The sequence below is a fragment of the Platichthys flesus genome, chromosome 1, assembly GCF_949316205.1.
Source record: "Platichthys flesus chromosome 1, fPlaFle2.1, whole genome shotgun sequence".
NCBI classification, from domain to species: domain Eukaryota; kingdom Metazoa; phylum Chordata; class Actinopteri; order Pleuronectiformes; family Pleuronectidae; genus Platichthys; species Platichthys flesus.
Window position 1 is genome coordinate 525,173 of NC_084945.1, and position 21,498 is coordinate 546,670.

General features: G+C 43.8%; 2 protein-coding genes across 2 annotated transcripts; one reads left to right on the plus strand and one right to left on the minus strand.

Moving 5' to 3' along the window:
- The first annotated feature begins 3,516 nt into the window (after window positions 1-3,516).
- On the plus strand, window positions 3,517-5,072 carry LOC133951328 (C-C motif chemokine 7-like). Its single transcript, XM_062385248.1, has 3 exons — window positions 3,517-3,804; window positions 3,884-4,007; window positions 4,766-5,072. Exons 1-3 carry the CDS (start codon window positions 3,684-3,686, stop codon window positions 4,854-4,856), a joined length of 336 nt encoding a protein of 111 aa, XP_062241232.1. The 5' UTR covers window positions 3,517-3,683; the 3' UTR covers window positions 4,857-5,072.
- Window positions 5,073-5,152: 80 nt separating this feature from the next.
- Window positions 5,153-10,396, minus strand: kcng4b (potassium voltage-gated channel, subfamily G, member 4b). Its single transcript, XM_062385122.1, has 2 exons — window positions 9,560-10,396; window positions 5,153-8,228 (listed from the first exon to the last, which is right to left on the minus strand). Exons 1-2 carry the CDS (start codon window positions 10,316-10,318, stop codon window positions 7,377-7,379), a joined length of 1,611 nt encoding a protein of 536 aa, XP_062241106.1. The 5' UTR covers window positions 10,319-10,396; the 3' UTR covers window positions 5,153-7,376.
- Between the last annotated feature and the right edge of the window lie 11,102 nt (window positions 10,397-21,498).

The following is a 21,498-nucleotide window of genomic DNA, read 5'->3' on the forward strand; positions in this document are numbered from 1 at the left end:
CTGCTAAGGGTACTACTGCTAGTACTACCACCACTACTATAATTCTTACACTGCTATACTGCTAGTACTACCACCACTACTATAATACTTACACTGCTATACTGCTAGTACTACCACCACTACTATAATACTTACACTGCTATACTGCTAGTACTACCACCACTACTATAATGCTTACACTGCTTATACTGCTCATACTACCACCACTACTATAATACTTACACTGCTTATACTGCTCATACTACCACCACTACTATAATTACACTGCTTATACTGCTAATACCACCACCACTTCTCTAATACTTACACTGCTTATACTGCTAATACTACCACCACTACTATAATACTTACACTGCTTATACTGCTAATACTACCATCACGACTATAATACTTACACTGCTTATACTGCTAATACTACCATCACTACTATAATACTTACACTGCTTATACTGCTCATACTACCACCACTACTCTAATACTTACACTGCTTATACTGCTAATACTACCTGTACCACCACTACTCTAATACTTACACTGCTTATACTGCTCATACTACCACCACTACTATAATACTTACACTGCTTATACTGCTAATACTACCACCACTACTATAATACTTACACTGCTTATACTGCTAATACTACCACCACTACTGTAATACTTACACTGCTTATACTGCTAATACTACCATCACTACTATAATACTTACACTGCTTATACTGCTCATACTACCACCATACTACCACCACTACTCCAATACTTACACTGCTTATACTGCTAATACTACCTGTACCACCACTACTCTAATACTTACACTGCTTATACTGCTAATACTACCACCACTACTATAATACTTACACTGCTATACTGCTAATACTACCACCACTACTATAATACTTACACTGCTTATACTGCTAATACTACCACGACTACTATAATACTTACATTGCTTATACTGCTAATACTACCACCACTACTATAATACTTACACTGCTTATACTGCTAATACTACCACCACTACTATAATACTTACACTGCTTATACTGCTAATACTACCATCACTACTATAATACTTACACTGCTTATACTGCTCATACTACCACCATACTACCACCACTACTCTAATACTTACACTGCTTATACTGCTAATACTACCTTTACCACCACTACTCTAATACTTACACTGCTTATACTGCTCATACTACCACCACTACTATAATACTTACACTGCTTATACTGCTAATACTACCATCACTACTATAATACTTACACTGCTTATACTGCTCATACTACCACCACTACTCTAATACTTACACTGCTTATACTGCTAATACTACCACCACTACTATAATACTTACACTGCTAATACTACCACCACTACGACCACTACTATAATGCTTACACTGCTTATACTGCTAATACTACCACCACTACTCTAATACTTACACTGCTTATACTGCTCATAATACCACCACTACTATAATACTTACACTGCTTATACTGCTCATAATACCACCACTACTATAATACTTACACTGCTTCTACTGCTCATACTACCACCACTACTATAATACTTACACTGCTTATACTGCTAATACTACCACCACTACTATAATACTTACACTGCTTATACTGCTAGTACTACCACCACTACTATAATACTTACACTGCTTATACTGCTAATACTACCACCACTACTATAATACTTTTTTTTTATTTTTTTATTTGACCTTTATTTAACCAGGAAAGTCCCATTGAGATTAAAAACCTCTTTTTCGAGGGAGTCCTGGCCAAGGGGCAGCAACAAATAACATATGTACACTCACAATATTACACTCACAACATATAAACAGAAATTAAAATGATATAAAAACAATTACAAGTAAATTAAAATTCATAAAAAACATCTACAAGTAGAAGAAGTGGTCTGAAATGCTCTCATCGTAGATTTAAAAGCGTTCAAAGAAATCATTTCGGTTAATTTAAAATCTTTTTGCAGCCAGTTCCATGTGGTGGGAGCAGAGTGGACAAATGCCCTTTTTCCTGAATCAGTGCGGGCCAATGGAACTAACAAAAGCATCTGATTGTTTGAGCGCAGACTGTAAGAAGCAACACTTTTCTGTGTGATTAAATTACAAATATATGATGGCAGTAGCCCAAGCATGGCCTTATAAATAAAAGTGCACCAATGTCCCAGCCTCCTGGTGGACAAAGAGGGCCAACCCACTCGAGAATACAATTCACAGTGATGGGTCAGGGCTCTAGAGTTAGTGATAAACCTCAGAGAAGCATGGTAAACAGCATCAATCTTACATAGACATTTAGCTGAGGCATTCATATAAATCAAATCTCCATAATCTAAACTGGATAAAAACGTTGCAGTGACAAGCCGCTTTTTCACCTCTGCTTATACACTGCTTATACTGCTAATACTACCACCACTACTATAATACTTACACTGCTATACTGCTAATACTACCACCACTACTATAATACTTACACTGCTTATACTGCTAATACTACCACCATTACTTTAATACTTACACTGCTTATACTGCTAATACTACCACCATTACTTTAATACTTACACTGCTTATACTGCTAATACTACCACCATTACTTTAATACTTACACTGCTTATACTGCTAATACTACCACCACTACTATAATACTTACACTGCTTATACTGCTAATACTACCACCACTACTATAATACTTACACTGCTATACTGCTAATACTACCACCACTACTATAATACTTACACTGCTTATACTGCTAATACTACCACCACTACTATAATACTTACACTGCTTATACTGCTAATACTACCACCACTACTATAATACTTACACTGCTTATACTGCTAATACTACCACCACTACTATAATACTTACACTGCTATACTGCTAATACTACCACCACTACTATAATACTTACACTGCTTATACTGCTATTACTACCACCACTACTATAATACTTACACTGCTTATACTGCTAATACTACCACCACTACTATAATACTTACACTGCTTATACTGCTAATACTACCACCACTACTATAATACTTACACTGCTTATACTGCTAATACTACCACCACTACTATAATACTTACACTGCTTATACTGCTAATACTACCACCACTACTATAATACTTACACTGCTTCTACTGCTATTACTACCACCACTACTATACTACTTACACTGCTTCTACTGCTATTACTACCACCACTACTATAATACTTACTATTGTTAATTATGGATAATTCTGTTAAAACAAGCTAAATGACCACTAGAGCTAAAATAATAGTAATGGTGCTGCAGCTTTAGTGGTAAAAGTACAAACTCAGAATCATTTCAAAAAGTTTAAAATGTTTCTAACAAAGAAGCATCAAGAGAATATTTGAGCAATAATTCAAAATGTCATTACTTGTCAGTTTAGAAGCTGCGATTCAAAGAGTTTTGATCAAGCCGATCTTCCTGGTGACGTGGTGTCCAGGGAACAAGCTGCAGTGAAGGAACTAACTCTCCCCTTTATTCTGCGAAGAGGCTTTTCAGGAATCTTACCATTTTCTCTGTAGAGCAGAAAATAACGGTTTGAAAAGAAGAAGCCGAGGAAAGAGAGTCGGTTTCTTAGAAGTTAGCATTGACCCAGAGAATGAGTCAGCGGAGACGTGAGTATAAATGGAAGCTCAGATCTCTGAGACCACATTCACAACATCCTCGGTCTCTGGAAGAACCATGAAGATGCTTCTGACTCTGGTGCCTCTGACCCTGATCTGCCTCCTGCTTCACGTCTCTGCAGGTAAGTGTCTGAGAGCGAAGCACAGTCTGACCTCTGACCTCTGACCTCAGCGTCAACTTAACATTTGATGTGTCCACAGGTCCCATGAGTCTAAAGATGATGCAGGACCAGGACAGATGTTGTAAAGGATTCAATGTAACGCTTATTCCAAAGAAATCGATAAAAGACGTGAGGAAGACGTACTGCGATAAGGAAGCTATACTGTGAGTACAAATACACACAACGTGTTCATTTGTTGGTTTGTTTAACAGGGACTGGGAACATGAATGAACTTTGCTGTGAATGTGACAGACAGATGGAACCTGAGAGAGAAAGAGTATAGAATATAAAATTACAAACTTATTCATCATTTACTATCATGCAGAACCAAAAAGAAAAGAGAATATTCATGTTTAAGAAACACTAACTTGTGTCTGTAGCTGTCAATTAGACGGGAGTAAAATAAAAAAGACATTTAAATGTCCACAAGGGAGCGCTGTTCAGTCGCTGCTCCACCTGCAGATATGAACTTACAAGAACAGAGGACATCTCAGCAGGTTACAGCCCTATGAGACTAATTGTGATTTGTGAATATGGGCTACACAAATACAATTTGATTGATTGTTGACATGTTTATTCTTCAGTTATACAATAGAATCCACCCTTTTAATATCTGATGTTATAGTAACATAATCATAAATATATAAATATATACACATATAGTCTTATTTGATACTTTGGCCACCAGGGGGCAGTGGGAACCTTTGTTGTGAACACAAACGCATGTTAGTTTGTTATTAACACATGAAGCATATTGAGATGTTATGAATGTGTCTGTTATATATATGATATCATATATAATTCTATGATATCAAATATAAATTATATGATATCTATTTATATGATATAAGTCCAGTATTGGACGGCACCTCCTGCTTCCTGTTCCTTGTGATTCTAACACTGAGTTTTGTGTGTCTTACAGAATCACAACAAAGAAGGATAAGATGTTTTGTTACGACCCCTCCTCAACCTGGGCCCAGAACCGTCTGTCCGACTTTCAGAAGTCTCTTTAAAGGATTCAGGTTCTTGGGTGATACGATGGACGTGTCTGTTATTGATTATTACTGATGATTACAGATCCACTTTAATGGACTGAATGTAAACGTGTTGACTGTTAGATGTTGTGCATGTAGGAGTCGTGTGTGTTCTTCACTTGTTGCTGCAGGATGTTTGACATGTTCAATATTCCTGAGCTCCGGCTCCTTTCTGAATAAAGTTTTATTTTGGTACTCTGTGTTCTGCTGTGTTTACTTTGGAGCCGAACTGAGACAGCGAGCCACACGAGGCTGTTTCATATTTACTCTTCACCTCCCCCACTGCAGCTTCTGATTCTAATATCTCTGCACATTACAGTGGATCTAATAAGAATCCATTCTATTGCTCAAAATCCTTCTTCATCCCAAGAAAATGAATGACAATATTCTTTAAGATTTATTTGCACATTTCCTTCAACCAACAGATGCTCACGAGCACTTTTCTCAGCCGAGACAAATTAAACTGAAAATGATTAGTTCCTAATAATTTGATCTAAAGTCGTTATGGCTCCTTCGACCACAGGACTCAACGTCTTCATCCTTTTCCTTCTCTGAAGTTATAACTGAATAAAAACTTAATTATGTGATTTTGTGAACCTCTTAAGAAGAGAAAGAGTCCAGTGTCTCCTCGGTGAGGACAGCAGGCAGCACAGAGGAGAAGAGGAGGAGGTGGAGGAGGTGGAGGAGGTGGAGGACCATGACGAGGAGACGATTCAATGTTTCCATTGTTTGGAGTTTGGGTGAAAGTGGCGCTGGCAGCGACACCGTCTGAGTGTCTTCAACACGTCCATCTGGGATTCAAACCACTTCAGCTCACTTCAAACTGAACACGTCCACTGCACCATTTCTCTTTCTCTCTGCTTCACAATGTGATTTTAGAAATGTTCTGATAATCACATCTCTCATATTATATTATATTGTATTACATTGCATATTGCAATCGGACACTGTTGACTGTTTTGCATTTTGCATTTCACTTTTTATATCTTTTATCTTTCATATATTTTTATTCAGAAATGTTTATGTCAAAATAAATGCTACTTTGTATAAATATTGGAAAAAAGTGAGTAAATAAGAAGTAAACAGTGAGTAAATATATACTGGTTTTCTATTTTTTATTGCTTTTCCTACGAATGTTTTATTTATTGCGATTTATGTTTCTATGTTCATTGTAAGCACCAATAACCAGAGCAAATTCCTTGTAGGTGTAAACCTACTTGGCAATAAATACTTTCTGATTCTGATTCTGATTCTGATTCTGATCGCATTTGTACACTTGTCCTGTCCTGTCTTTTCTGGGAGTGTGAGACAGAAACAGAAGCAGAGCAGTTCAAGATTTAATCTTTTATTTAAATGGCTGTTGAGCACAGGGAGAGGACTTGAGACGTCTGAGTGGACGATGAGATTATTCTGGACATTAAAGACACCAGGGACTTTCCTCAGGTCAGGGGACTCAAAAATCTTCTCTTGTCCCAAAGCAGAGCAGCATGTGATGAGGCCGTCCTCCTGTCCGTCCTCCTGTCCGTCCTCCTGTCCGTCCTCTTGTCCGTCCTCCTGTCCCCGACTTGTCTCCTGTAATGAGAAGCATCGACCATCGAGCTCTTTGGCATCAGCTTCAGATTCGATGACACAACAGTGGATCCAGCTCGTTGTGCGACAAGCAGCCAAGTTATCTTCACTTAACACCAGAACTATTGTTATTATAAGTTCGGTCCAGCTCCTGATTCACGTCCTCTTCTCGTGTGACACGCGTTTGAATCTCTAGAATATTTGATTTAATGGAAATATGCAATAGAGGACTTTTTACACAAAGGTAGTGTTAACAAAATGTACATAAACCCACAATGCATTGCTCTGCATTTCACAGACTCTGCCGCGTCTAAATCTATTAACTGTCTCAGGAGGGAATCAACAACGATCAGGCAGTGTGGGTAAAATCCAGAGAGTTGACTGAGTCCATGAGAGGAACCAGCAGGACGATGTGTGGAAGCTTCCCAGTGAGCGAGTGGACGTGTTGATGAGGTTTCTAACACGTGACGTGAAACCTGAAGAACACAAACATCTCAGGATGAAGAAGAGGAGCCGGACACGTAGCAGATGAAGACGTCCACTTGGAAACACGAGGAGATTCCAGATCTTCTGGTGATGAGGGCCGACTCCGGTGTGGATGAACACTGATGTTTCCACCTCAGAGTTTATACGTCATGTCCCGCCTCCTGCTGCTCTACAGGCTCCGCCCCTGCTGCTCTACAGGCTCCGCCCCTCGCCTGGATGTTCCCACATGTTCCTGTTTGAACGAGTCGGACCCGACAACCTGCTGCTGCTTCACTGACACTGACTACACAACATTTAATGTGCAAACAGTTTTCTCCTAGCTGCAATCTGTTCCCTCACCACTAGATGCCACCACATCCTACACTGACCCTGACCCTGACCCTAACAGGCCACTGGATTCGATTGTCACATTTTAACGTATAACTGATCAAGTCGTCCACTCAGTTAGAAAGCTGTTGAAGGAAGTGTGGACTGACGACTCTCCCTGGACATCGGTCCGTCCTTCCCGTCCTTGTCGTCCTTGGAGAAAGACGTGACCTCATCAGGAGACAAATCCACCTTGGACCAGCTGTTCTCGGACTCGGCAGCGATCTCCTCGCCTCTCTCCTCCTTCCACAGCCGCTCATACTCCTGCTTCAGCTCCTGATAGGAGCGGGAGAAAGTGTGGAAGATGGAGGTGGCGGGAAACGCCATGATGAGGATGCCACTCAGGATGCTGGTCAGGGCCACCACCTGTCCGGGGATGCTGCGCGGCACCATGTCCCCGTAGCCCACCGTGGTCATGGAGATAATGGCCCACCAGTAAGACGCTGGGATGCTGCTGAACCGGTGTTGAGGGTGCGTGGCGGCGAACGGCGCTAGCTCGCTCTCCGCCAGATGGACCAGAGGTGAGAAGAGAGTCACGGCCACGCAGACGAACAGCAGCAGCAGGCCGAGCTCCCTCATGCTGCGCTGCATGGTCAGGCCCAGCGTCTGCAGGCCCAGCGAGTGGCGAGCCAGACGCATCACGTACAGGATCCTCAGCGCCCGCAGCAGCCGCAGGATCAGGCTCAGCTTGTCCAGGTAGCCTCTGCCGGCGCCCACCATGACCTCGTCCTGGGACTCGTCTCTGACATCGATGACCAGCGACACGTAGTACGGGAGGATGGCGATGACGTCGATGATGTTGAGGGGGCCGCGAGCGAAGGCCAGCTTGCTCTGGGCGTTGACAAATCGCAGAAAGAACTCCAGCGTGAACCAGGCGACGCAGATGGACTCCACCACGAACATGCTGTGACACTTCTGAGAACACTCGCCCTGCAGACACACAAACCACACAGCCAAGAAGAAGAGGGGCGTCAGCTTGCTGCTCAGCAGGAGGAAGGTCTGAGACCACATCTCACAGGTAGCATCACCACGCCGTCCGCTGTCGCCATGTCGGTCGGACACTCTGGACTCTCAGCTGCCCTCTAGTGGACAGTGACGGTTAAATCGTTTATAGTAACTTAATGAGATCACGTTAGTAAGTGAAGAATTAAGTGGAGCTTTAAAGATGTGTTTACTCATTTACAGAAAGTTCTGTAACTCTGTATTAAATCATTGGAATATTCTTTTACAGTGAAATATTTCCCTACTTTTATTTTCAATATATGATTCACAACTGTCCCCTAAAGAAAAAAACAATTTCAATCACTGTAGACACAAATCAACATCTGAATTCAGTCGATGACATTTTCGTTTAAAATGTCACGATGCCTCATAAATTGTAATGACTGTCACCAGCATATGTTTTATTTATTGTCACATCCACCCAGTTACCTCTGTGTGTTTGTGTGTGTGTGTGTGTGTCTGTGCATCTGTAAACAATTTAAAATAAAAACGTTTTAAATAAAACCACACCTAGTTTATTGATTTTGCCACTTCAGTATCTGTCAGGTGGTGAATGTTGAAAAGGGTCTGTCGCTCTGCAGAGAATCAGAATCCGTCATTAAAGTGAAAAAATCAATTTCCATCTCAGAGAAACGGAGAGAAAGAAAAGATGAGAGTGAGCAGAAGAAGAAGAGAGGAGATGACAGAGCGGCTTTCATTGGACGTTCAAATCAATATGGTTAATCTGAAGGAAACACGAGTCCTGGACGTGAGTGAACTTGTAAAGTAACGAGTCGATCTTGTAAAACACTTTGGATCAATGTTGTGTTTTTAACGCTATATATGAATAAAGTGAACTTTCTTCTTAAAGAGTTCAACAATTTAGTGTTTTTACTGTTAAAGTCTGTGAGCTGAGGAGAAACCAGCAGAGGGCGCCCTACAGAACAATATGTTTATATTTCACCTGATTATGGATCATTACTAAGAAAACTTGTGTGCTTGTGTTTCCCGGTCTCTGGAGACCAGTGTTGTTTGACGTCTAAATCTAATTCATTCCTCCGTTTCTCCTGCTCAGAATCCAAATGATGCTGCAGCCAATCGGCTTCGCTTTGCTCTGACTGGAGGAAGTGGAGACGTGTCGGCCATCTTTGTTTTCAGTGCGTGGTTTGGCTGGAAGCTTCTTTCTGTTTTGAGGCTCTTGTGTGAAACATAATAAGATAGAAAAAGACGTAAATGCTGGAATCAGGATCATGTGAGTCCCAGCGTGTGGTCCTACTCACCCTGGTCTCCTCGTCCCGGAGGTCCGGCATGGTGCTGATGCAGAGGCTGATGACGGTGACCAGCACCATGAGGACCGAGAGGCAGGCGAACATCTTCCCAGCCAGTCCCGAGTGGGGGTTCTCCACCACCTCCCTCAGGATCCCGATCAGGGTTCCGTGGCCCTTCTCAGCCTCTGAGGTGCTTTTCTTCAGCGTCATCCTCTTCTGCCTCCACTCCTCCTCCTTTCTCTCTCTCTCCGCCACGTCTTCCACCCGGGTGGTCATGCGGCGGCGGCAGCATCGCTCCATGTGACCCGGGTCCACGCCCCAGTAGGCCAGCTCGTCGTGCAGGGACACGGCACACAGTTCCCGAAGGAGACGCAGCTTTCCTGCTGCCAGGAAGTTGAGGATGACCCTGAAGGCCGTCGGGTTCCGGTCGAAGAAATACTCGCGGCACGTCTCGTCGTAGTCGTCGCAGAGTCGAGCGATCTCCTCGGGGGTGGTGCAGGAGCGGAGGCGTCCCAGGCGACTCTGGGGAAACTGCTCCAATGTGCTCCAGGGGAAGGTGTAGCGGTTGCCCCCGACATTGATGAGGACCTGCAGAGTGTGGTCCACCGCGGACCAGGACTCGGGCTCACGAAGCTGCTGCGCTCGCTGGAAGTAAGCGCCCTTGATGGTCTCGGTCTCCGGGATCTCGGTGAAGAAGCGGTCCAGGCTGCTGTCGTCGCTGCTGATGGAGTAGGTGCTGAAGTCGTGGTTGGCGTTGCTGATGATGGGCATGCTGGTTGTAGGACGTGTGACCACGACGCAGATAACTGTGCGTTGAGCAGAGAGGAGGTTCTGAGGGAGGAGCTTCAAGGAGGCCAATCAACTGTGATGGAAAGATGAAAATCAATCTCATGAGATCTATAAACCAGTTCTCTCAGGTGGAGTTCCACAAGGCTCGGTGCTCGTAGGCACTGGTTTCCATTGACTCACATTGAGATGCAGACTCTATCAGTTCTGTCTAAACTCAACAGCTTCATCCAACCCTGTAACCCACCTGGGGTCGGACTCTGGCGCCCCCAGGTGGCAATCTCAAAAAGGTCAACAAAAATCGTATAAATTCTTGTCTTTTAAAAATCTGAATCTGTATTTGATTAATTCACAGAAAATGTTTCTTTCTGTGCTTTTTAATTTGAGACTTTACACTGACGTGATGTCACTGATATTAAATATCAGAACTGCCTCAGCAGGGATATTGACTTTAAGATTATTTACTGTTTATAAATCACACCCTCTAATTCATCAGAACAGATTCACTCCTGTGTTTGACTTTGTGAAGCTTCCTGTTGTTGTGTGTTCTTGTTCACACAGAACATCCTGACACCTTCACACCTCGTCTCACCACTTCACACCTGCTTCCGACTCACACCATGTCTGACCTCAGAGTGTTTCTACACAGTGTGAGCAGTGATCCAGCACAACTGCACAAAAACAACTGAACCAACACAACTGCACAAAATCAACTGGACCAACACAACTGCACAAAAACAACTGGACCAACACAACTGCACAAAAACAACTGGACCAACACAACTGCACAAAATCAACTGGACCAACACAACTGCACAAACACAACTGGACCAGCACAACTGCACAAAAACAACTGAACCAACACAACTGCACAAAAACAACTGGACCAACACAACTGCACAAGATCAACTGGACCAACACAACTGCACAAACACAACTGGACCAACACAACTGCACAACATCAACTGAACCAACACAACTGCACAAAAACAACTGGACCAACACAACTACACAAAAACAACTGGACCAACACAACTGCACAAAATCAACTGGACCAACACAACTACACAAAAACCACTGGACCAACACAACTACACAAAGACAGCTCTTCCAACCGACCGGGTCATCCTAGCCCTGAACAGATGAAGAAACGATCTCCACTGAAACCCAGTCGGGCTCTAACTGGTCCCAGTTTAAATTCATCACCATGTTAAACATGTTTCAGACACATGTCACTCACATGACGACTTTGTGTCAAATCTTTATTAATCATTCAAACCAGAGTGAACATGTTTCTGAACATTGAGCTTCAAATGTTTAATCATCAAACTGACGCTGCAGCAAATGTGAGGAAACAACAACAATTATTATTGTTATTATCATTGTTATTAACATTATTATTATCATTATTATCATCAAAGGAATTACTATTCATATTATTGTTATGAAGTGATGTGTATTGAAGCTTTTTAACCTAATTCTAGTTTCTCTTTCTGTTCTGTGTATTTTTCTACTGAAGCTAAAGTTGTAGAACAAATGAAACTCTACTAAAAGTATATATACATAAATATATATATATATATTATATATATATATATATATATATATATATATAATATCATGAATATGTTGTGGTGTTGCTCACCTCACTGTGTTCTCCTCCTCTTCTCTCAGTGGTTCCTCCTCTTCATGTGATGAAGAAGCTCCTCATGTCGCTGTGAAGCCTCCGAGCTGCGGATCAACGATGAAGAGTCGGCTGCTGGGTTTTCATCTATGTGACAGCAGGACCCTCCTCCTCCTCGACATGCTCCTCCTCCTCGACATGCTCCTCCTCCTCGACATGCTCCTCCTCCTCGACATGCTCCTCCTCCTTGACATGCTCCTGCTCATCACTCTCCTCTTCCTCATACTCCTCCTCCTCACACTCCTCATACTTCTCCTCCTCCTTGTCCTCCTCTTCCTCCTCCTCCTCCTGCTCCTCCTCCTCCTCCTCCTCCTCACACTAACCCTACCCTCCTCTTCCTCTCCACCGTTCTCCTCCTCCTCTTCACCCTCCACCTCAACCATCACCCCTTCACACTCCTCCTCCTCCTCTTCAACCTCACCATTCTCCTCTTCACACTCCTCCACCTCATACTCCTGCTCATTACACTCCTCCTCTTCCTCATACTCCTCCTCATACTCCTCATACTCTTCATACTCCTCCTCACACTCCTGCTCATTCTACTCACACTCCTCCTCCTCCTCCTCACACTCCTGCTCCTCCTGCTCCTCCTCCTCACACCCCTCCTCCTCCTCCTCCTCCTTCTCCTCCTCTTCCCTTTCCTCCTCCTCCTCCTCTTCCTCGTCCTCCTCCTCCTCCTCTTCCTCTTCCTCGTCCTCGTCGTCCTCCTCCTCCTCCTCCTCACACCCCTCCTTCTCCTCCTCCTCCTCGTCTACACTGTTAAAACACTTAAGAAGTGACTCAGCTGATTTGAACGGAGGATTTCCATCGATCTGATTTCGAAGCTTCTGTTCACTCCCGCTCGTCGAGAGGAGGGAACATCATTCAATAAAATAACGCACACACAAACACACACACACACACACACACACACAAACACACACACACACACACACACCACGGTACAACGACTCAACACAGTGTTTTAACAGTGCAGCTTCTGGTCCAGACTCTTTAGTGAAAAGCTTTTGTTTTAATGCAGCTAAAGTCTGATTGACAGGAAGACGTCCAAACACAGGATTAATAAAAAGGACAGAACACAGGGACTACACACACACACACACACACACACACACACACACACACACCATTATGTCACTCATGGTCTGTACATGGAGCAGACTTCTGAGGATCTACTTCCTGTTCAGTATGGATTACACAGGTTCTCATCTGGTTTATATAATTATTATTATCACTTCATCACTGACGTCCACTCTTCTCTGGAGAGTTCGAGACCTCAAGCAGAACTTTGGTCTGGTCTCAGTTGGACTCTGTCCCGAGCTTGTCTGTCCCACGTGTCCGTCTCAGCAGGACGTCCCCTGGTCCAGGTGAGCAGCGGCAGACGGAGACAGGATGTGAGGACTGTGCAGAGATCAGCTGAGTCTGTCCACATCCCAACGTGCTCTCGGGACACGTCTGTCCCTTCTCAGGTGTGTCCCCGCCGGGTGAAGAGGACGCCGGCTGCTGCACACTTCACAGATCAGAGGAAGATAAAGGCTGTTTGTGTTTGTCTCTGTAAACCCACACCCAGATGAGACTGATGCTGTGGAATTGTAATAAAATGACCTCTGACCCCAGACTGATGAATATCAGGGATTACACAATAATCCACAAACAGCCAGGAGGAGGAGGGAGGGCATGCTGGGACGCTGTCAGGCTGCAGGTGCATGCTGGGAAATGTACTGAGTAGAGTCCGTCACGACTTCAACCATTGTCCACGATTGTTACACCACAGTGAGCAGTGCTTATCAAGCCGCCCCCCCCGGGCTGCACTGGGACTCTTGGACCACGTCATGGTCCATTTGATTCCTGCATTCAGGCAGAAACTCAAACTCTGTACTCTGTTGTGAGGACTTCACAGCACTGGACCAGTGAGGCTGTGGAGGATCTTCAGGCGTGCTCTGACTCTACAGACTGGGATGTGTTCAGGACTGATACTAATAGTCTGGATGATACACAGAGGCTGTGACTTCTTATATCAGCTCCTGTGAGGACAGCTGTGTTCCATCACGCACCAGGGTGATTTACAACAATGACAAACCCTGGTTCACAGCCAAACTCAAACAGTTAAGGTTGGAGAAGGAAGAGGCGTTCAGGAGCAGGTCAGGTTTATAGAGTCTAAATACAGGTTCAGCAAGGAGGTGAGAGAAGCTAAACGACTGTACTCTGAGAAACTCCAACACATGTTCTCAGCCAATGACTCGGCCTCTGTCTGGAGAGGCCTAAAGGCTAAAGTATGCTTCTCCGAGTCTGTTGAGGACGGACGGACACTTTCTGATTTATAGTTCTCCAGTACTGAAAACATTTGGGCGCGAGAACAGTAGGTGGTGCAACGGGTTATGATAGCCGTGGAATTAAAGTCGTGACAGCATGTTTTTTCACAGCTACCACCGCAGTTAGCATGATGGCTAGGACGCTAGCGCTGTTATGAAAGTTCGTCATAACCGTATGTGACCGTACACACATGCGTAAGTGCTCTAACCAGCCACCGTCAGCCGGACTACTCCGCTGGCATAACACACTTGATACATTAATTGTAGAATCAAAGTTGTGTTTGGGTTTATTGTGATACAGGAAATGAAACAGGAAGTTTGAGGTCGGGAAATGATGTCGTTCAGAAATGCTGTCGTTAGCGGACCAATCACAGCCAATGGCTATCCGTGGGCTTTTTCTAACTACACTAGTTTTTCTAACTAGTGTAGTTAGAAAAATCAGAGTTGCACGAAAAGCTCTCCGAGGAGCCGGAGAGGAGGTTCCACGGCAAAGAAGGCGGTCCTATCTGTCCGTGTCCGTCAAAACGGAGAAGCATACATTGGCCTTAAGGCTGATTACAAGTTGCAAGCCCAGAGCCCCCCCACTCCACTAACGACTCACGCCTGGCCAACGACTTGAACAAGTTTTACTGTCGCTTCGATAGACAAGGGGACAGTCCTGAAACCATCCCCCATGACACCACACCCCAGCCCATCAGCTGCAGCTCCCCCACCCGAGCAAGGGCCTGCACCTCTCCACAACTTCCCATCTCAGAGTCCCCCCCCTCCTCCCCTAACACAGGGACGACTCTCTCCATCCTGGAGAGGGACGTCAACAGACTCTTCAGGGGACAAAGCAGCCGGGCCAGACTCTGTCTCTGCATCAATCCTGAAGCACTGTGCTGATCAGCTGTCTCCGGTGTTTACTGACACTTTAACACCTCACTGGAGACATGTCACTTACCAGCCTGCTTCAAGACCTCCACCATCATCCCTGTCCCCAAAAAACCTAAGATCACAGGACTCAACGATTACAGACCCGTCGCCCTGACCTCTGTGGGGATGAAAGCATTTGAGCGCCTCGTGCTGTTCCACCTCAAAGCCATCACTGACCCTCTCCTGGACCCCCTGCAGTTTGCCTACAGAGCCAACAGGTCTGTAGACGATGCAGTCAACATGGCCCTTCACTTCATCCTCCAGCACCTGGACTCCTCAGGAACCTACGCCAGGATCCTGTTTGTGGACTTCAGCTCTGCCTTCAACATTATCATCCCGAACCCAGCCCCACACACCCCCATCACCCTGAGAGACGCCCCAGTCGTCACTGCGGAGTCCTTCTGCTTCCTGGGCACCATCATCTCCCAGGACCTCAAGTGGGAGCTGAACATCAGCTCCATCACCAAAAGAGGACAACAGAGGATGTTCTTCTTGCGGCAGCTGAAGAAGTTCAACCTGCCAAAGTCAATGATGGTGCACTTCTACACCTGCATCATCGAGTCCATCCTCACCTCCTCCATCACCATCTGGTTCGCTGCTGCCACCGCTAACGACAAGAGGAGCTGCAGTGGATCATCCGTTCTGCTGAGAAGGTGATCGGCTGCAATCTGCCATCTCTACAGGACCTGTTGCCTCTAGGACCCTGAGGCAGGTAAGATGGTGGCTGATCCCCCCCCACCCCCCCCACCCGGGTCACAAACTCTTTGAGGTTCTTCCCTCGGGCAGGAGGCTGTGGTCCATCAGGACCAGAACCTCCACCACAAGACCAGCTTCTTCCCGTCTGCCGTTGGCCTCATCAACAAGACCCGGGACCCCCACCTGACTCTGACTCTTATTCCACCCCCACACCTCAAGGATATGTTTATGTCTAAATAAATGTTACTTTGTATAAATATTAGAAAAGGGAGTAAACAAGAAGTAAATAGTGAGTAAATATATTGTTTCTTTTTATAAATTTTCTTATGTGTGTTGTATTTATTGTGTTTTTATGTTTTTATGTTTCTATGAACATTGTAAGCACCAATAACCAGAGCAAATTCCTTGTAGGTGTAAACCTACTTGGCAATAAATACTTTCTGATTCTGATTCTGATTCTGATTCTGGGATTCGTATGCAGATGTGTTCTGCAGGTTCTGTCTATGAGAACAAATGTGTGAGTCAGTGTCTCTGGACATGTTCTGGATCTTCTCCTGCAGCCTCCTGGTAACATGTGTGTAACATGTCAGAGTGAGTCCATGTGAGGAACCAGCAGGACGATGTGTGGAAGCTTCCCAGTGAGCGACGTGTTGATGAGGTTTCTAACACGTGACGTGAAACTGGAAGAACACAAACATCTCAGGATGAAGAAGAGGAGCCGGACACGTAGAAGATGAAGACGTCCACTTGGAAAGTTATGGAGGCCGTGACACAGCCTCCTGACACGAGCTTCTTGTCTTTGGAGTCCAGAACGTTTCAATCTGTGTCACCATGCGTGTGAGTGCAGGCTCCTCAGGTCCCTTCAAACTCACCTGCTGCTAGGTGAAATCATCTGGTGATATTCAGTGATCCTAATATGACATTAATTGATGAATGTAAAATGGTTGTGCTGTTACTTTTGAACTTATCCTTCATTTTATTTTCCGTGATGTCCACAGAGATTTTCCTGTGATAAAACATTTTCTTGTTCGAGCTCCATCTCCCCTGACCTGCATAGAGCAGCTTCTTTACATGTTTGAAATACATCTCTCTCTCTCTCCTCTCCGACTGCAGCCGGAGGATGAAGACTACAATCAGCCCTTCCTTGTGTTTGGAAACCTTAAGCCTCTTTGGCAACATAATTTCCTGGTGGTGCTGGGGGTTAACACGGTTCAGCGGAAACTCTCCGACTGAAGAAATTAAACCAAACTCCTGGGGAATTGCGGCGCTCTCTCAATTTGTGCCGAATCACCAGGGGACCTGTGCAGCAGGGCAACTGATAACTCGCCCTCGACTCAGCACAAACATTCCTCTCAAAGCCTCGTTAATTAACTCCTGCTTCAAATCCCAGCCTGACCCGTCCTCCCTGCGTGGACGGGCTGAGGAGCAGCTTCATTAATATGGAACGTTGACGTGAGCCTCGTTACGCATTCAGCCTGTTTGTGCTGCTGCTGCTTCTCCTAATGGAAGGAGGCCGACAGGAAGTCCGTCGCTGGAGGAAGCCCTCGGAAAGGAATCAGATTATACAGGTCAGGTGTCCGTTTACAGTTATTGATGAGCTGCCCTCTGAGCCCCCCCCCCCCCCTCCACACAAGCTGCCTGACAGATCGACAGCGAGTTCATCCACTGTGAACAGAAGCTGCTCGTTCACCCAATTACACAAAGACACACTTTGTCAACGTGTGGGTTCACAGAGATTTGTTTTCTATTTGTGCATCTGGTGAGAATCTGTAACATCGTTTGCATTCATTTGTTTCACAGTAATATTCACAGGACACAGTATTATAAGTGCTCAGTAGCTTTGTTCACCTCCAAGTGGTTAGGACTGATATGACACAGATGCATATTTACAGATCTACATATGTTAATTAAAAATGCAATTAAAATAAAATTAGTATCGAACTTTGTGGATTATGTTCAGAGGCAATATTTTTTTTAAATCAATAAGTCATGTTACAAGGTCAGAAGGGACATCCACAGACCGTCTGTGGTTTAGGAGGACAAGGCTGGGCGGTGAGGTTCGGTGAGAGAGGTTTGGGTTAAACATTAAAATGTGAAGAAATGTGAGTGATTATAATAAAACTACAACTTAAACATTTTGTGAGTGACATATTAAAAAACATTTAATAAGCTTTGTTGTTAAAACGATTCGATTGAGTGAGAACAGATGAGACGACGAGCTCATGGAGTCAAAGTCTGTCACGTCCTCAAAGAGACGTGGTTGTTGTGTTTGTTGTTGTTTCTCTGACGTGGTGATGCTCTGCGGCTGCGTTGTGTAGTTGTGTGCGCTGCTATTTGCTACATGCTAGTTCATGCTATGTACAGAAAGTTGTTACCGTCCATGCAGACAGGCAGACCTTCAGCCTGGTCAGCTGTTTCCCCTGCTTCCAGTCTTTATGCTAAGCTAAGCTAATGGTCCTTTTGGATTGAGAAGGTTAAAGTGGCCTCATGGATTCTTCCCTCACACACAATCAGAGCCGAAGGAGACTATCAGCTTTGGAAACACTGATGAGCTGATGGATTGAAACGCTGGAAGAGCAGGAACCTCTTTGAATCTGTCCTCCAGCCTGAGTCCCTCGACTGGAGACCGGTCCACAGCGGTCCACATCAATAGAGGACACGCAGAGACATCGGACCAAGAGGAAGAGAAGAGGAAGAAGAGCTGTGTCTAAATCGAATCATTCCCCTTTAACAAATGAGCTGTCCAGCTTTGTGTGTGTGTGTGGTGTGTGTGTGTGTGTGTGTGTGTGTGTGTGTGGTGTGTGTGTGTGTGTGTGTGTGTGTGTGTGTGTGTGTGTGTGTGTGTGTGCGTGTGTGCGCTGTTAACATTGGCTCGTTGGTTGAGCCTCAGACTCACAGTTTGTTTATTCAGAAATAACATCACACTACACTCTGTGTTCGCCTGCACTATCAGTGACAGACACACACACACACACACACACACACACACATGCACTTCTAGCTCCATGAGGACACTTATTAACCCACAACCCTAAAACCAAGTTTTAAGCCTAAAAATGAGTTTTACACATTAATTTTATTTCACGTGTGACAGGAAAGTGAAGAGTGTTGAGATGAGAACAAACGTTTTAACTCAAACCTAAAAGATTTAATGATTTATGAAAGCTGGATCCGTGTCTGTAATACAACAGATTCAGGCCTCCACAGAATGAGTAATACAGCGCCCACACATACACACACACACACACACACACACACACACACACACACACACACCGTAAAAGACTGGGAGAAGGGTGTTTGCATGTCTCGCTGTCGTCTCCTCTGCAGGAATGCAACTGGATTCCTTTGTTTCTCATTTGGAGACACTTGACTCCAGCGTCCTGAAGACGCCACAAACCAATCAGCACAGTGGTCCAGTCCCAGTGACAGGTCTGTTGCTGTCAGTCGTTACCACAGTTTGAAATTTATTGAGCCACAATAAATGGTGTTAGTCAATCATTTCGTTCATTGGTCCAATACAATATCGAGAAGGTTTCTTTTATTTTTATTTTCAACTTTAAACAAACAAGAGACATCCACCCAGACAACACAGAGTAAGATGTATTTATCTGTGCATGTATATTCATATTGCATGTAAAAGGAAAACAAAAGCTGTGTGCGGGTTTGTGTGTGTAATTCTATGTTTATTATGTGAATTTAAATCTAAACATATTTTCCTGTCTATCATAAGAAAGATAATGGTTGTAGTTATTAGTATAATATTTTATATATAAGCATTCAAATGTGAGATTTCCAATAAATCCTGAGGGGGCTGTGAAAATACACACAAGCCGTATCCGTTAATAATATGAGTTGTGAATTTTGGACGGTCAGATTTTCATGATGCATATTAAGTGATGATCTCTGCTTCTCACCCACTGACTCCCTCTTGTGTTGCGTTGCTATTCCTGTCGAGCAGCTCATGAGTCAAAACGTCCTGCAGGAAGCACACAGGAAAACTGCAACCAGCACTTCAAAAATATATCATATCAATAACACTGGTTACAGCACACACAGGTAAAGTCTGGATTCAAATATCGGTGTGTATATACAGACTAAATTGATTCATCCATAACAGGCCTGAGGTTGTTTGAATAAAATGTATGTATTGGTTAAAGCCTTAATATCCACCATGTTGATGTAAAAAACACACACTTTGCTTTAATATAATTAATTTGGGTATTTGCAGGTAAAAACTCTCTATAAAGTACATCCATTCAAATTATTATCATTGGGATTTAGTTTTCATATATTTGTTTATATTTAATAAACTGATATTTTAATTTTTCTCAATCTTTTAATTTTTCATGTCATTTAAATAAGTGGATTTTTATTTGTAGTCTTCACTATATTTATATGGAGGACCATACATGACATAAGTAAAAATAAATAAATAAATAAATGTATAAATAAATACATAAATAAATAAATAAATGAATAAATAAAAATGGAAATAAATAAATAAATACAGAAATAAATAAATAAATATGTTAATACCAAAAGAAATGTCAAAAGAAATGTCTTAAATATATTTTAACATTTATTTTTTCCCTGATACATTTCCTTTGCATTTGCAGTGTCCTTATGCTAATGAGAAAGGCGGGCCTAACCGCAGTCTCATGCAGGATTGGTCACAGGAGTGTAATGATCCAGCCCTACTACTTCTGCCTTTCAATGCTGGTGTCCAGTAGCTGTTTGCAGCGTTGAGCCAGTTCACACTTAAAATGAACTAGTTCAAGTTCAGAGGGTTAGTTAAGGTTATTTTTTATTTGGATGATTTAGGTGTCAGTAGTCCTGACTGTGAGCGTCACGTCTCGTGTTGTAATGAGCACAATGAGCGAGCCGAGAGGAGGAGGAAACAGAAACTCCAGCTCGTTACAAACCACCTGCCGCCTCTGCTGTGATCATGAAGCCGCTGATCTCTGAGCAGATGGGACCAGAGAAGCTCTGTGTTTCCACTGTTTCCACTGTTCCACAGAGTCACTAACTGGCTGTTGCACGGTGAAGAGATCAAGTCTCATTCACTGCCCGTGTCTCTGAGCGAGTGTGTGACGGAGCGCAGGGGCTGTGTGTGTGTGTGTGTAGCTCAGTTGACCAATCCTGCTCGAGACTGAGGTTAGGCCCGCCTTTCTCATTAGCATAAGGACACTGAAATGTGGAAATAAATAAATGTGGAAATAAATAAAAGTTGCAATAAAAGTGGAAATAAATAAATAAATGTGGAAATAAGTTTAAGACATTGATTTATTTAATTCTGCATTTATTTCCATATTTATTTATTTATTTCCACATTTATTCCAACTTTTATTTTTCGATTTCAGTGTCCTTATGCGAATGAGAAAGGCGGGCCTAACCTCAGTCTCGAGCAGGATTGGTCAACTGAGCTTAACACACACACAGCCCCTGCGCTGTGCCACACACTCGCTCAGAGACACGGGCAGTGACTGAGACTTGAGCTCTTCACCGTGCAACAGCCAGTTAGTGACTCTGTGGAACAGTGGAAACAGTGGAAACAC